Raw genomic sequence first — 17389 nt, 5'->3', positions numbered from 1 at the left:
GAACTAACTCAGAATGCAATTTAAAAAACCCAAGCAATATCAACTATGAAGGCACACTTAAAGATTTACTTAATGCATCTGTGTGCATTCTGTGGCAGGAATCCTGTTGTGGCTGTGTTAGTCTGTAGAATGAATATGTAGAGTAGAGAGATCTTGTAGCCCCTCTGATACTAACTAAAGAAAGAAGGTGGAAGCCTGAGTTTTCATAGACATAAGGGCTAAACAGACCAGCAAGAAACACTGGCATCGGGGTGGAGTGAGGGTGTGGTGACCACACGCTGGCCGCCCCAACTCCATCCCGATGCTGGCGTCACACCATTTCTTTGGTGCCGTGTTCAGATGCACTTTGCCAAAGAAATGCTTAAAAGTTATCACCACCATATTCAGGGTCGCAGATCTCAGATCTGTGAGTTAGGAGGGGCAACAGTACACTATATGTATCTTTGGAAGTAGACTAGGAGGCTGTACAGAACGACCTCAGGGCAGAGTATGGGTGTGGCATCCACACAATTCATGCCCCAATGCTGCCCTGAGTCTGCCGTCACACCGTGTGCCTGACCGCATGGCGGGTGGTGTTACAGTGCTCCTTTGGTGCTGTGTCCAGATGACACAGTGGCAAAAGGAGTGCCAGAAGGTGCTGCCACAGCAGTAAAGGTACTCTTTGCATAGTGCAAAAAAGGGGCCACTTTTTGCAGTTCCTTTTTGTGCCACAGAAATGCTAGATTGGGGCCACAGCATGTAGTTGCCGCAGCCTCTATCTGGCACTGAAAGGGGTGGTCTGTTCAGCCCCTAGGTCTACAAAAGCTCATGCTGCCAACTTCTTCTCAGTAACACTGAATGTATATATAACACACCATAGTATTCCACATTTCTACATATTGTTGTGAATGCTGGACTGTGAAGAAAGCTGATAGTAAAATAATCAACTTATTTGAGATGTGGTACCAGAGAAGAATCCTGCGGGTACTGTGGACTGCTAAAAAGACAAAGGATTGGGCCCAAGAGCAAATCAGGGCAGAATGCTCCCTAGAAGCCAAGGTGACTAAACTGAGGTTGTCATACTTTGGTCATCTCATGAGAAGACATGATTCACTAGAAAAGATAGTAATACTTGGAAAGGTGGAGGGCAGTAGGAAAAGAGGAAGATCGCATTTTAGATGGATAGATTCAGTCATGGAAGCCATGTCCTTGAGTCTACAAAACATGAGCAGGACAGTTGAGAAATAGCATGGGTGACTTGGAGGATTCACATTCATAGTGTTGCCATGGGTTGAAGTCAACTTGAAGGCTGTTAACAACAACATCACTGATCAAATTTAACTATGAAAACACAAATAAAGTTTACCGTACTTTATACCACCCATTGCATTCTGTACTTGAAATCCAGTTATGGTTTTATACTGGTGTAAATGTTTTTATACAAGTGTTTTGTGCTTTCTTACAGATTGTACAAGGGCAGCATCTTATTCAGGATTGCAAAAACACAGTTATACCAATGTAAACTATTTTGCAACCAATTTCCTTGCCTGTGAAACGCATAGGGCCACGATATGTTGACAGGCAACAGGAAGGCACATACAAACACATAAATGACAGGTTGGAGCAGACCTTGGTAAAGTTACTTTTGATCTGACTCCCAGAATCCATCAGTCAGCATAGCCACTGGCCCTGTTGGTTGGTGGATTCTATGAACTGAAGTCAAAAAGCATAACTTTTCCAAACTCTGAAATGGAACATAGTTGACCAATTTTCCTGCTAGAGCTTCCCTTGATAACCCCTCCTTGCTTTTTTTGAGCAAAAAAGGAACATTCATGCCATGTATTCTAACAAGATGAACTCTTCTTCATCTGTTTATTGGGCAGCTGAACCAACTTGTGATTGGAATAGTTATACCTGAACTCAGGTATCAGTTAGTCAACATTTCAAAAAGCAATCACTAGATAAGGAACTAGAGATTAGTTTCAAAATTGAACAACTGTATCCAACATTTTCCTTGCACAGTATTTTGATCATTCTGGGCTGCCTACTTACAAGGTTATCTAAAGAGGGTACTGACACCTTCCCCCTTGTGCATAGGTATTGACACTGTTTCAAGTGAGCATAAGAAAATCTGAACTGGCATTAGAAAAAATGCTGCCACCATCATTCGTTTAAATAATATTTGTGCCTGTTTAATCTTCTGGCTGTTTGTTCACTGTAGGTAGTCTAAATGTCTTAAAGGCACCCTAAAGGAAACTAAACAGGGTCAGCTGTGTATAGTACATGGATGGGATACTGCCAATGACTACTAGGAACTGTAGGCTGTATCTCAGATGAAGGAACTAGTAAAAACACATCTGTGTATTCCTTGTCCAAGAAAATCCCATGAAATTCATGGGGATGGTATAAATTGACAGGCAATTTCAAGACATAGACTCACACAGGTAGCAGACAAGCAAGGTTGACAAGTCAGGCCACGTACTATCATTTTGGATGGTGATCATAGCAAACAAATAAGACCTTGGTAGTTTGGATGATATCATTAGATCCTATCTATCATGTGGTTGTATGAATGGCTCTGACATTTTTCTCCTTGTTCTTAACACTTTGCAGGCTGGTCTGTGAAATCATTTGATAAACCGAGCAGCACGGTCAACACCTTTCAAAATGTGAGAACGCAGCTTCTCACAGAAATGAAAGCTGAGAACATCCGGCATTTTCTTCGGTAAGTTTCTTGGACAAACAGTTTTAAGATGGTAGTCTCAAAGGTGCTACAAGATCTCTCATGTACTGATTCTACAGACTAACATGGCTGTATCTTTGAGTTTTAAGATGGGAAAATCCAAAGTACTGTGCAAACTTGTACATACCTGTCATCACAGCAGCTTGATGAGGGATCGGTAGCACACTGATAGAAAGGATGGATCCATCTTGACTTGTATTTAGCGAATACTGGAGAAAAATGTTGGATTTGTAACTCCTGTCTGTTATTGGTTTGGCCCAGTGGGTGGAGAAACCCTTAAAAAGGGGATGCACTTAATGGTTCAATACAGCAAGCTAGGAAGAGCTACAGAGAAGTGTGTATGTGACCAAGTGAGAATCTTCAATGAGTGTAGTTTCCATGATCCTTGCTTGACTTCCTTCCTCTCCTACAATATGGGAAAAGCAGAGATTGGATGACTAAAGTCTATAGTCGCCATGATCCTCATTCATCTTCCCTCTTTCATCCTCCTGATGTTTCTGTTGCATGGCAGGTGGACAGGAGAGACCAGACTCAAGATCCATAATAAACTATGGCCTCCAAGATCTTTGCTTGCCTTCCCCACTTCCTCTGCTGCCAGCCACTAATGGTTGGGGAGAAAAGGACAAAGGTGATGGGGGATATTTTGTCTCCCCTGTGAGAACTCTTAGAAAGTTAAAACATTTTTGAAGATGGTCCTGGAAAGGGGAGAAAATTGAGTCAATTATTTGAGTCAATTATTTGTCAGCCCTGTCACAAACAAACCCCTCAGCAGCTGTCGGAACAAAGATGGTATAGGCCAAGATCCTATAACAGGATAGCACTGTGTAAATGTTCAAGTGTGGAGTTACATGTTGGTTGCACTATGGAATCTTTGTGTTGAATGCCAGCATTTTACAACCAGATGCACTAGGACTGCATCTGCACTGCGGAATTAATGAAGTGTGACACTGTTTTAACTGTCATGGCTTGATGCTATGAAATTCTGGGTTTTGTAATTTTGTGAGCTATTTCACCTTCCCTGTCAGAGTGCTCTGGTGCTACAACAAGCTACAAATCCCAGGCTTCTATGGGATGGAGCCATGACAGTTAAAGTGGTGTCAAACTGCATCAATTCTGTAGCCTGTGAAATAGCAACCTGATGCTTTACCCAGTATACATCTACTTGCACAATGGCACCACATGTGCAGCTTTGCTTCCATAATCTTAAACTGAATACGGATTGGCTGAATATGTCTAGTTACTTCTGTTGGGGAACCTATGCACATGTAAGACATGAACAAGATTCCAGCCACGGCTTATAGAGTTTTGCAGATATTTCCCAGAAATCTCTGCCACTGGAAGAAAAAGGCTTCAGGCACTGTTGGTGTAAAGGAATAAAGAGATTGGTGAAATAGGTTGCCCAGAGCTAGTAGATTTGCTCTGCCTTCCTTCAGTGTTACAGTGTAAAAAACAACAACAAGAGTGCTGGCATAGCACATGTGCAGAGTTTGAACTTATATGGTAAGAACAACAACTGGGGGTTGCAGCCACTTTGGCACTCATTAACCTTTAGGGTTATTTTGCTTCTTATTTACAGAGAGTATCATTTAATCATTGAATTGCTCAATCTGTCTTGGCGTGGGTAGGATGGAACAGGAAGGCAGTTGCATGCCTGAAGACTTTCAGGGCTCACATTCCATTCTCCTGACCCATTTCTGACCACAGCACTATCAAGTCCCACATCAGACCCACCACCCGTCTTGTTTAAATATTAACCAGTTGAAAATCTGGTTTAGATGCCCCGAAAAGGAGGTGATGCTGATTGAATGTGCTTGACGTGTTGTGCCTTGGCATATTCCAAGCTGCTCTATTTAAGTAACTGAGACAGCAGTTAAGGTCTCCCCCTTCCTTTCATTACTTTACCAGTTTGCTGTTGTACAGAGCAGTACGCTCCATAGAGCTCTATGCATTCCACCATCAAAACTGAGAAAAATTATTTTGGGACTGGATCGTGTAAAAATCCCTTCTCTCTTTAATTTATCTCTAATTTAATTCATATCTTAATTATGGGAAAAGCTAGAAGTATAGGTCCAAAACACACTGCAGAAATAATGTAGTTTGAGACTGCTATGACTGCCCTGGCTTAGTGCTAAGGAATCCTGGGAACTGTAGTTTATTGTGGCACCAGAGCTCTCTGACAGAGAATGCTAAATATCTCATAAAGTACCGTTCTCAGAATTCCCTAGCATTGTGCCAGGGCAGTTAAAGCCACCTCAAACTGGATTATTTCTGCAGTGTTTTTTGGACCATAGAATCATAGAATTGGAAGAGACCACAAAGGCCATAAAGTCCAATCCCCTGCCATGCTGGAATGCATGATATATTTACATCTGAAGCTCTCTGATCTTGGAGGCTAAGCAATTTTAGACCTGGTTAATATTTGGATGGATGACCGCCAAGGAATACCAGGTGCTGCAAGCTATATTTCAGAGTAAGGCAATGGTAAACTAACTCTGAGTCTTCCTTGTCTACAAAATTTCATGAGGTTACTATACATTGACAGGTGACTTGGAGGCACATGCATGTGAATGACAATGATTCCTGGTTGTAATGCTGCTGTTGCCTTTCTCTCTTTCATATTGAAACAGAATCAAACATTAATCTGAGTATGAGTCAAACCTTGGTTTTGTTGTTTTCCTTTATCTGTTGGTTTGTTTTCTGTGTTTTTCCTAGTAAAATAAGATTTTAAATTAAAAAAACATTTTGGGAAAACATTTACATTGCTGCTGTTCTTGTTCTTGTTTTGTTCCTTCAAGTTGTTGCAATTAACTGGGGGAGAGGAGGGGAGGAGACAGAATCTTGCCCTTTGCAGTAGACTCAGGCAAAAGCAAACTGCTCCAGTCTCTCCCATCTTGTGAGTTCTTCTTCATTAATAACTGTTGTCATCTTGGCCTTACTGTGATATTCCTTGGCCACACATGTCCTGGTTTACATCTGTGAAATGCTGAAGGATGTGTAAATGTTTGCTGTTATTGTTGTTGTTGTTGTTGTTGTGTAGCTTCAGGTCTTTCTGACTTATGGCAAGTCTAAGGCGAACCTACTGCAGGGTTTTCTGAGACTGAGAGTGTGTGACTTTCCTAAGGTCACGTAGTGAGTTTTGCTGGCTGAGCAGGGATTTGAATCTTGGGCCCGGTACACACTGCTAGGAAGCAGTGTCCTGGCAGAGATAGTAGGGCGCAGGAGTGTGCACCAACTGCATGCTCCCGAGCTCTATGACATGCGGGTGGTGCCATTATTGAACGGCAATGCCCACACGGGAGGCGTATAGATGATGTGTGGGTGTCTGAGCACCCACACATCTTTTAGAGGAAGTGGCATCATAGGATTGTGTTGGAACCCTTACGATGCCACAAAAAAGAAGCCACGCTAGGTGGTTTCTTTTTTTGCTGCACAGTGTTTCCCTGTGATTTGGTTGCTGTGGCAATGCTGCACAGCAAAGAGGGGAGGCCTTTCAGTGCCAGTGTGTACTGGGCCTTGGTCTCCCAGAATCCTATTCCCCTGCTCTATGCCACACTACAGAGCCAGTGTGACATAGTGGTTTGAACATTGGACTACAAATCTGGAGATCAGGGCACAATTCCCTTTTTAGCCATAGAAACTCAGTGGGTGACCTTGAGTAAGTCACATACTCGTGGGCCTAGAAACACCCTTAGTAGGGTCACCCTAGAATCGCCATAAGCTGGAAATGACTTGAAGGCACACAACAACAACAAACGTTTACATACCCTTCAATATTTCACAAATGTAAACCAGGACACATGTGGCCAAGGAGCATCAGAGTATGGTCAAGATAACAAAAGTTATTAATGAAGAAGAACTCACAAGCTGGGAGAAACTGTAGCAGTTTGCTTTTACCTAAGCCTACTGGGTAAGGCAAGATGCTGTCCTTTCCTTTCCTCTCCCACAGCTAATTGCATGCAAACTACTTTTGCTCTTTGGATTCAGGGGGTTTGGTCTCTAGGGTGGTGGAATGCCCTCACCAATTTAGGATAAGAGAGGCCAGAACCTCCCCCCTCCCCCCAAAAAAAAAGCCTCAGATGCTCATCCCCATATGAGCTGCTTGAGCTCCCTTTGCTTACCTGGTCCTATTCTGTGCTTCTTTTAGTACTTTCACCAAGTTCCCACATGTAGCAGGAACAGAACAAAATCTTCGCCTGGCAAGACAGATTCAGGCTCAGTGGAAGGACTTTGGCTTGGATACAGCTGAGTTGGTTCATTATGATGTCCTACTTTCCTACCCGAATCAAAGCACCCCCAACTATATTGCCATTATCGATGAACAGGGAAATGAGGTAAAGAAGAGGCCAGAATGTTCTGTCTTCTGTATGTGAGCCTAACAAAAGACAGAGTGGTGGGAAGAACTTGCAGTGAAATTTGAAAACCCATTAGACCTAAATGGCTGTATTGTTGCACAAGGGGGAAGGAGATTAACACTAAGGCAGCAGTATGGAGTAGTTGTTAGAGACATGGATGGAGACATGGGATATCCAGGTTTATATTTCTCCTAAGCCATGAGACGTACTAGGAGATTTTGGACTAGACACACTCAGACTGGCCTACCTCATAGAATTGTTGTGCAATAAAGATAAGGCAAGAGGGGGGAGAATCATGTATGTTGTCTGAAGCTAATTGGAAGAAAGGAAAATAACTAATTACATTTGCTGTTGTGTGTCTTCAAGCCATTTCTGACTTATGGCAACCTTAAGGTGAACCGCTTATGGGGTTTTCTTGGCAAGATTTGTTCAGAGAGGGGCTTTGGCTTTGCCTTTCTCTGAGGCTGAGAAAGCGTGACCGGCCCAAAGTCACCCTATGGGTTTCATGGCAAAGCAGGGATTCAAACCCTGATCTTCACTACAGCATGCTGTCTCTCCAACTAATTAAGTACTGAGGGCTTTACTTCTGAAAATGCTTGGATGGGGTTACATTGGAGATATCTGATCATAGAAGACATTTAATTGTAGCAGGATTGTCACCAACCATTTTTGTTTAAAGCAACCAAGCTGAACTTCAGCACCAGAACTTCAACCTCTTTGAAATTCTAAGAGAGAAATGTCAGTTTTATGAAACTTTGCCAGTGTGTTGAATTTATGTGGGGGGGAAAAGCTCCTCTGCCTTGTGTTTTTAATTTCTTCTCTTCTGACCAGATTTTCAAGACATCACTTTCTGAGCAACCCCCTCCAGGATATGAAGATGTCTCTGGAATCCTACCACCTTATAATGCATTTTCAGCACAAGGCACACCAGTGGTAAGGGCTGAAGAAGCAGATTTCCATAAACTGTGTTATTCAAGTTCAAGGAAGGGAAAGGAGTTTAAAAAAAAAAGATGGGTCGGACCAAAGATCTGCCTGACGAGAAGCTCTGCCCTCAATAGTGGATAGTGGATTCCCAAGAGATGTTCCCAAACAATTCCAAAGTGGGATGACAATCCTGTTATTCATTTCAAAGCCTGGAGATGTTACCTTTTGGGACTACACCTTCTAGAATGCACGCTAGATTGTTTTGTGGAAGCTGGGATATTCTGGCAATTGTAGTTGAAAAACCCAAAATTTCCAACTTCTGATTCATCTTGGACATCACCACATTCTGCCTCAGAATAGGAAAGTATCATATGAATACATAGTATTATGTATTGATACATTAATCCGTTTATGGTTTCTTAAAGCCAAGGTTAGTCCAAGACATTTTGCAGCTTAAGGCAGATCAAAAGTGGCCCTTCCCCATCTCAAATATAAAAGCTGACTGCAGTGATAACATGATATTACTTCAGCCCTGGCAACAGTACACTGCATCCTGTTGCAATCTCCCACTTGTGGTGGGAGGCTAGTGTAAGTCCTGTCTAGGGTTGCCATACCTCTGGACCTCGAAACCGGGAAAAATGTAGGACAAAAATTTCAAATGTAGGACACACAAACATGTGTCCTACATTTGAAATTTTTGTCCTACATTTCCCCTCGCCGCTTGGGCTCCGCCCCCGCCGCGATTGCAGCGAGGCCCAGGGCCCAGGCGGGGAGGCAAAGCCTCCCTGAGTGAAGGATTCCCTCAGGGCCTGGGCCCCTGGCCTCGCCGCGATCGCAGCGGGGAGCGGAGGCCCAAGCGGCGCAGGAAAGCCTCCGCCTTAAGGAGGCTTTCAGTCGCCGCCTGGGCCCCCGGCCTCGCCGCGATCGCGGCGGGGAGCAGAGGCCCAAGCGGCGCGGGAAAGCCTCCGCCTTAAGGAGGCTTTCAGTCGCCGCCTGGGCCCCCGGCCTCGCCGTGATTGCAGCGGGGAGCGGAGGCCCAAGCGGCGCGGGAAAGCCTCCGCCTTAAGGAGGCTTTCAGTCGCCGCCTGGGCCCCCGGCCTCGCCGCGATCACGGCAGGGAGCAGAGGCCCAAGCGGCGACTGAAAGCCTCCCTCAGCTTGCCACATCCTGCCCGGGGGCAGGGGCAAACCGGGGCGGGACCGTGCGGACCCGCCCCAAACCGGGAAAGTCCCGCCCCCAGGCGGGATATGGCAAGCCTAGTCCTGTCTGCACAGGCCAAAACGCCAATTTCCCTGCTATTCTGGTACTGTCCTGTTTGGATGACACACATCCCAAACTCCATTTCTGGTGCAGGCAGTCTGGATGATGTCTGACATGTTCCCTACCAGAACTGGGGAATAACTATGTTAAAATTAATTTTCAGAGTCACCCATTGCTCTGAAACCTCTAGGAAAATCTGAAGCCCTCTGTTTCTGTGTGGAAGTGTCTGTCTGCATGAGTATTCTATTCGGCTGCCTAGCACATCTGCTGCCACTGTGGGTCACTTGTTCTGAGGTCAGAACGAGGTGCCCAACATATGATCTTTGCTGGATCCATAATTCTGACCTGAGAAGTGATCAACCCACAGCCTTGAATGTGCATGATGGCCCAGTGGGAAGCCTGTGCAGACAGCCACCAGTGCACAGTAACGGAGGTCAAGATAATGGAGGCAGGTCAGGATAGCTGCAGGTCCAGGATACTCTGAGTTGTATCCTGGTTAATATAGACAAGGCCTTAGGCAACAAAGTGTATGTCCCATGGCACTGTGTTAGTGTCTTGGCCTTCAGCTCCTGCTGCCTGATACAGATTCTACATTCTGCTTAATAGTGAGGTCAGAAATTCTTAAAGCCCCCTGAGTGAGAAAGACTCATCATAACGTCTAATAGCCATGGATTGCACAGGTTTCGAAAATATGGTGGTATACAAATATGTTTTTTTTACTCCATTCTAATTTCATTGCAATGGAATTTAGTTTTGATCAGTCCACAATATTTGGAGGGGTGTCATATTGAGGATGGAGCAAGCTTGTTTTCTGCTGCTCCAGAGAATGGGACATGGAGCAGTGGATGCAAACGATGGAAAAATGATTCCACTTAAACATTAGGAAGAACTCCCTCACAGTAAGAGCTGTTCGATAGTGGCACACACTGCTCTGGAGCATGGTGGTGTCTCCTTCTTTGGGTTTTTTAAACAGAGGCTGTTGAGAGTGCTTTGGCTGTGTATTCCTCTTTGGCAGAGGGTTGGATTGGATGGCCCTTATGGTCTCTTTTGACTCATTCTATGATTCTATGAAAGGGCTCCAGATCTAGAATCCTATTAGAGACATACATCAGTATAAATATCCTTATGACAGTTGTCATCATTTTTAATAGGTTGCACAGAGTACCTTAGGTTCTGCCACTGTAGCTGTTAAAACATGTCCCTGCTTGGTACAACAGCCATATTTTCAGAATCACAATCAACCTAAGGCACCCTGTACAACCTAATAAAAATGATGACAACTGAAAAATGATGATAAGGGCATTTAAGATATATACGTGTATCCCTGAGTGTACTTTATCTTCAGTCTTATCAGCCATTGAACAATGTGAATTGTACAACTGGTTGTGCAATGGTATAATCTAGTAAACAGGCCACGTACATCAACCATAGTGTAGCTAAATTAACATAACTTTACCCTAAAAAACTCCTCTCTTGGTTCTTGGCATAGACTTCTTCTGACACCTTCTGACAACTTGGCCACATCCTGTCCCATAATAGTCAATTTTTCAAAGTAGAATGTCTGTAAAACAGTATTTTTCTTGTTTTCCTGTGCACATTTTATCCTTCTAGCAGTGTCGATGTCTGTCTGTGTGTGTGTGTGTGTGTGTGTGTGTAACTGGGAAAACAATAGTCCTTAATAGGAATTTGACTTCATTTCTCCTATGAGCTTTGACTTCCTGTAGTACAGCAAAAAATCTGTTTCTGTTTACTTTAATCTGCTTTTTAAACACACACACACACACACACACACACATATATATATTATAATAGATTTCTATAGCACCTGTCAGGATTAGGGCTTTCCTGCCTGGTTTCACAGTGGCCATTTAAGTAATGAAATGTATGCATTGTCACAAAGCAAGCAAAACAAAAGCCTAATTATTAGAAGCAGAAGAAAAGCTAAATCTGGAATTTTTAAAAACCCTTCCTTGGTTAAATAAAAAAACCTTTGCTTGGTGCTGAAAAAAATAATGGCAGTTGCCAGGTGAGCTGCTTTCAGGACATAATTCCAAGATAGGAACCAGGTACCTGGGGCAGGGGGCAGACCTTCCAGGGGGTAGGATCAAAAGGGCACACCTTCTCATCTTGTTGCCGTGCACTATCAGCCAGGTGTCACCTTTTCTGGACTGTCACCTGGTATGGTCAGCAAACCCCCCCCACACACACACACACACTCACATACACAAGTGTGTGGGTACCTGAGTTACTGCTTTCTAAGTAAGAGTGCCAGATCTCAGGGCCTGGCCCTATGTCTCCAATTTCCATGGGTTATCTCCAGAGCAGTGTTTGAATGGACCATTACTGGCCCACTCTAGAGTGACACTGGGTGACTGTTCACATATGTGCCCCACTGTGCCATCTGGTACTTTTGTCACCAGTGCAAGTTGCTCCCTCTGAGGCTGAAAACAAGGAACCTACCATCAGTCACATGGCTGGGCGCCTCATTTGGACCTCAGAGGGAGTGACTCACAACAGTGGTAGTGGCAGTGGGTGGCACAGTAGGACATATTGCAAACAGCCACCCAGAGTCACTCTGGAGAGCACCAGATCTTCTGGGATGATCCAGAGCAAAAGTTTGTATCATCAGTGTTAAGGGTAGTATACGGAAGGTTTGGTGCTGAACTGGCTGTATGTTGTCTGGACAGTTTGCACCAGAACTGGAGATTGGGTTCTGCATCATCAAAACTGATCACCTCGATGATGGGTGAGGATGTATTATTTGGCCCATGCAGACATGGTCCAAATGGGAGATGAGGATGTAAATTCTAAAGCTGGGAGGGGGGGTCATTTGCAGGCCGGAGGAAAGTACTGTGTGCAAATCTCCAACTTAGATAAGAGAGCAGCTGCTTCCTATGGTTTACAAGGGTGAGTTGACTGGTTCGTGCAAACTTGCAAAGACTCTTTAGTGGGGTCTACATATTTACTTAGTTTCCTCCTTCCCTCCCAGTCATAGTGGCACCAGGGCTGATTGCACACTCTCCCACCCTGCCCTTTGCTCTGCATCCTGCTCTGCATCCACCTTTTGGCTGGAAGCAAGAAGATTAGATTATGTGTGTATGTGCTTTCAAGTTGCCTATCTAGATTAAATGGTCTTTATCCTGTCTCCCATTGTAAATTAGGAGAAACAATCCTCTCATTTCACTTTAAATTGGGAACAGCTCTTTTAAACTAAGATTTTTATCTTATTTTTCAAAAGAGAAAAATACATTAGGTGTGTTTGTGTGTGTATGTTTGAATGATAAGCTCTGAGTAACTATGGTTGGTACTTAAAACATAATTCTTAATCACACTGTCAGGGACTGTGCTTACGTCTCAGGTTTTTGCCCAGAAATCTCAGGACCTGGGATGATCCTGAACTGACAGCCCTAGTTCCAAGCCATAACACTTTAAAGTGAGCTTGGAATTAGGCCAGGAACCAGTGGAAGTCTCTCAGCTCTGACAAGATAGGTCCCCAATGTACAGTTCTCATCACTACATTACATTAACATTGCTGTTTCCAATACCAAAGTCAAGCACCGTGGGCCAGTACAGGTTGAGTCTCCCTTATCTGAAATGCTTGGGACCAAAAGTGTTTTGGATTTCGGAATACCTGTATTTGCTTATACATTCATAATCTTGGAGATGGGACCCATGTCTAAACACAAAATTCATGTACATTTCATATGTACCTTATACACATAACCTGACCAAATGCATCTGGGGAAGTAGCCTTAAGTCTACAAAAGCTCACACTGCCAACTTCTTTCTTTCAGTTAGTCTCAAAGGGGCTACAAAATCTCTCTACACACTGAGTCTACAGACTAACATGGCTATATCTTTGAAACCTAGTCTGAAGGTAATTTAATACAATATTTGTCACCATTTTGTGCATGAAACAAAATGTTTGTGTACACTGACACATCAGAAAGCAAAGGTATCACTAACTTAGCAACCCATGAAAAAAGTTTTTTTTTAAATATTTTGGATTTTGGAATTCCAAATAAGGAAGACTCAGACTGTAGATAGGAACTCAAACTTGTATGGAGAAAGTATCCTTTAGCTCAATGCTCTTACTGCCAGTAATGAAGCCAAAAAGAGACATTTCAGCCTTTTAAAATGAAGAAAATTCATAGAATGTCCCAAATGATAATATTATGGGTAAAAGAGTGTGCCCTTTAGCTCTCCTGCCTCTGGTTAATTATCTGCTGTCTTGCTTTCTTAGTTGCTTTTAAAATGATCCAGCTTCTCTTTCACCGTCCCACTTTCACCCTTTGTCTTCAGCTTACTTGAATTCCTGAATATTGATTTTAAAGTGCAAAAAGAGTTTGAACTTGTAAGAATTATTCTAATTAGGGATTTTTTTATTAGCTCAATTTGCTGAGAGGAGGGCTTCTTACAAGTACCCTTAGAGACCAAATCCCATAGTGTCTACGAAGAGACTGGGCAACTCCAAATGAATGATGCAGAGGCAAATTCTTTTAATTGAAGTCTAATGTTATTGGTAGGATAGGAACACATGCACACACTTACACTCACACATTCTTTTGAGGCTGATAGAATAAAGAGAGGAAAGTGGCCAAGAACAAAAAGCATCACTGAGGGCTATACTCACTTCTAAGATATCCCTTGGAATTCAATGTAGTTGCTGCATGGATAGTAAGGATAAAGGGGAGGGGAAATGGATTGGAACTGTATCAGAACTCAAACTGACAATAAGCCTGTCTGAATTCTAAGGCACACAACCCAGAGCAAAGAACCTGCAGGGTCTTAAATAGGCTTTTGCCCTGCCTTCAGCAGAGGCTTGTTTTTCTACTTCAAAGTAAAAACCAAATTTACACATTAAAGATTGCTTCATCTGTAGTCAGCCTCTGCGGTGAGAAAAGGCCACCGGTGCTGGAATAGCTGTGGCCTGCAAAACATCCAAGTGTCATAAATCTGTTCAAAGGTGTGAAGGACTCTTCCTGTTGACAACTCCTAACTGGGCTCCACTGCATAAAGGATGTGCTCACTTTGCACTTATGGAAGACTTTGGTCATTTCCCATCATGCCCTTCCATATAGGGTCATAAGAAAGAATGTCACCTGTTAAGGCTGTTAAGGCTTCTTAGAGACCTCTATGCTCAACAAAGCTAGGGTGAACACATCCAATTACCTCCACCAATGTATTTTAGTTGTGAGGATTTAGGGCTCTTTTTGAAAAAATCCAATCTTGCTAACACGCTCAAAGGGAGAAGGGTAGCAGAATCTTGCCCTTCCCAGTAGAGTTAGGCAAAAGCAAACTGGTGCAGTCTTTTCTAGTTTGTGTGTTCTTCCTTCATGATTATCTTTTGCCATCTTGACCACACTCTGATGTTACATAGTAGCAGTGCTAGAGACCATATGAGTTCACAAACAGATCAATTGCATTTTTAACATTCGTTTGTTTCTACTACTGAAAAGGCAGATTTGGTGTATGCAAACTATGGACGCACTGAAGATTTTTTCACACTAGAGCGGAAGATGGGAATCAACTGCACAGGAAAGATTGTCATTGCCCGGTATGGGAAAATATTCAGAGGAAACAAAGTAAGTGGTCATCTTCTTTCTGACATTATTTTTGCCTTTCCACCCAGTTTGAGTTGGTGGCTTCCAAATCATCGGCATGTGGATTTATTTATTTGTTGTCAAAACTTTTAAGGGGCTATGTAGTTCCCACATATATTGAGGGTGCCAGGTTGAGGGAGGCTGATGCGTATTGGGGAGATTCTAGTCAAAATTCAACGAGTGCCTTGAAATTAAAATTGACATGCAATGACAGGAATATGAGATACTGTTGTTTCTTCTTGGGTTATGATGAGAAGATTCATTTTGAAAACAGCTTCTTAGGAGATTACTACATGCAGCTTTTAAACCACAATTACAGTTGGAAAATATCACCTTTGCCAATCTTTCACTTTGAGTTTGTGAGTACTGAGGAAGTGGACAAGATTCTCCGAACTGTTAGGAAGACAACATGCTCTCTCGATCCCTGTCCTTCATGGCTGGCGGCCCAGGGGGGGACGGCGGTAACCTCTATGTTACGCCATATAATTAATTCATCCTTCAGGGAGGGGCATTTTCCATCTAGCTTAAAATCAGCAGTAGTAAAACCTCTGCTAAAAAAGCCCTCCCTGGACCCCCTGATTCAGAATAACTATCGGCCTGTGTCACTGCTGCCTTTTCTGGGGAAGGTGATCGAGAGCAGTTGCTTTCCAGCTTCAGGGGATCTTGGAAGAAACAGATTTTCTAGACCCATTTCAAACTGGCTTCCGGGCAGGTTATGGAGTTGAGACTGCCAAGGTCGCCTTAGTCGATGATCTCCGTCTGGGCATGGACAGGGGAAGCATGTCCCTGTTAGTGCTTTTGGACATCTCAGCAGCTTTCGATACCATTGACCATGGTATCCTTCTGGAACGCCTTAGGGAGTTAAGTATCGGAGGCACTGTGCTCCAGTGGTTCCGTTCCTACCTCTCAGGTAGATTCCAGATGGTGCAGCTGGGGACGTTTGCTCCAATAAGAGGGCACTTACATCTGGTGTCCCTCAAGGAGCTATTCTGTCCCCCATGCTATTCAACATTTACATGAAACCACTGGGAGAAATCATCCGGAGACATGGGGCGGGTGTTATCAGTACGCTGATGACACCCAAATATGTTTCTCTGTTTCTCCGACTGATGCAATGACTTGGGATGGCATCTCTCCTCTAAATGCCTGCTTGGAGTCGGTAATGGGCTGGATGAGGAAAAACAAACTCAGTTTGAATCCAGAGAAAACGGAAGTACTAGTGATAGGCACTCCCGGTCCGGGTGGTGAAATTTGCCCACCTGTCCTGAATGGGGTCATGCTCCCCCTGAAGGACTCAGTTCGCAGTTTGGGGGTGCTTTTGGACTTGTCGTTCCAGTTGACTTCTCAAGTGGATGCGACGGTCAGAAGCACCTGCTACCAGCTTCGGCTGATATGCCAGGTGCAACCCTACCTTGGCCGGGGGGACCTTGAAACAGTGGTACATGCTCTGGTAACCTCTCAGTTGGATTTCTGTAATGCGCTCTACATGGGGCAACCCTTATACCAAACCCGGAAGCTTCAGCTAGTGCAGAATATGGCAGCAAGGTTGGTCACTGGATGTTCCAGGGCTGACCATATAACACCGGTTTTGCAAGATCTTCATTGGCTGCCTGTTCGCTTCCGGGCACAATACAAGGTGTTGGTTATATCCTATAAAGCCCTAAATGGCTTGGGCCCAGGTTACTTGGAGGACCACCTCTCCCCATATAATCCACCCTGCACACTCAGGTCAGCCGGGAAGAATTTGCTGAGGATCCCGATGGTGAGATATGTGTCAACCTCGCAAAGGGCCTTTTCCATCTTGGCCCCTAGGATCTGGAACACCCTTCCCGATGAGCTCCGCTCCACCACCTCCCTGGATCTCTTTAAAAAGAGACTCAAGACCTTCTTGTTTCGGCAAGCCTTCCCCGACGCTCCTTGATATCATGTGACTCCCCTCTATATGTACTGTATTATCAACTGCACTCAGCTAGCTTAGATTTGATGTAATGGTTTTAATTTGTATAATTGTAATGTTTTTATTGAAGTTTTATTTATGTATTGCAATTTTTATTCTGTGTTATCTACTCTGTCATTGCAATTTTTACCTGTACACCGCTTTGATCACTGCGGAAAAGCGGTTTATAAATAAAACTTCTTCTTCTTCCTATTATTATTATTATTATTATTATTATTATCTTTATTGCATGATGTCACCTCCAAACCATAGGTGCTTTGTCTGTGAAGGCATCTGTTTTCATTGACAGGGTAAACCCATCAATAAGCTCCAAATTACACTACAGGTAATTCATTCTCAGGTGTGAAACATTGCTGCCACAACAGGTCCAATATTAGCAGTCATGTGGTGTCAGTCTCCTCCTCTCGCTATCTCCCCTTCCCTTCACTATCCCCCAACACGCTGATTTCCTTAATTTTTTTCTATTTCTTTTCTTTTTAAAAATAAAACTTAAACCACATTATCATAATTTCAGAACTGCATTAAAAAGTAAAATTAAAAATAAAATACTCCCCCAAAGGCATGCTTGATG

The 17389-nt window shown here is 43.6% G+C and overlaps 1 protein-coding gene across 2 annotated transcripts in view; it reads left to right on the top strand.

The window, feature by feature from the left end:
• Positions 1–17389, top strand: part of LOC149320067 (N-acetylated-alpha-linked acidic dipeptidase 2-like) — a 46391-nt gene that overhangs the window by 6607 nt on the left and 22395 nt on the right. The window contains exons 2-5 of one of the 2 annotated variants that reach the window (XM_089512863.1): positions 2593–2704; positions 6867–7053; positions 7906–8007; positions 14718–14843. In XM_089512863.1, the coding sequence (XP_089368989.1) occupies positions 2673–2704; positions 6867–7053; positions 7906–8007; positions 14718–14843 (447 nt within the window). In that variant the 5' untranslated portion in view covers positions 2593–2672. Of the gene's footprint in view, positions 1–2592; positions 2705–6866; positions 7054–7905; positions 8008–14717; positions 14844–17389 lie in introns of those variants that run through there. The other variant, XM_089512862.1, reaches the window with a different exon arrangement.

The sequence above is a fragment of the Sceloporus occidentalis genome, unplaced genomic scaffold (assembly GCF_023333645.1).
Source record: "Sceloporus occidentalis isolate IW3139 unplaced genomic scaffold, rSceOcc1.0.p SCAF_2, whole genome shotgun sequence".
NCBI lineage: Eukaryota > Metazoa > Chordata > Lepidosauria > Squamata > Phrynosomatidae > Sceloporus > Sceloporus occidentalis.
Note: the sequence above shows the minus strand (reverse complement) of the source record. Positions and strands in the feature narration are given on the sequence as shown.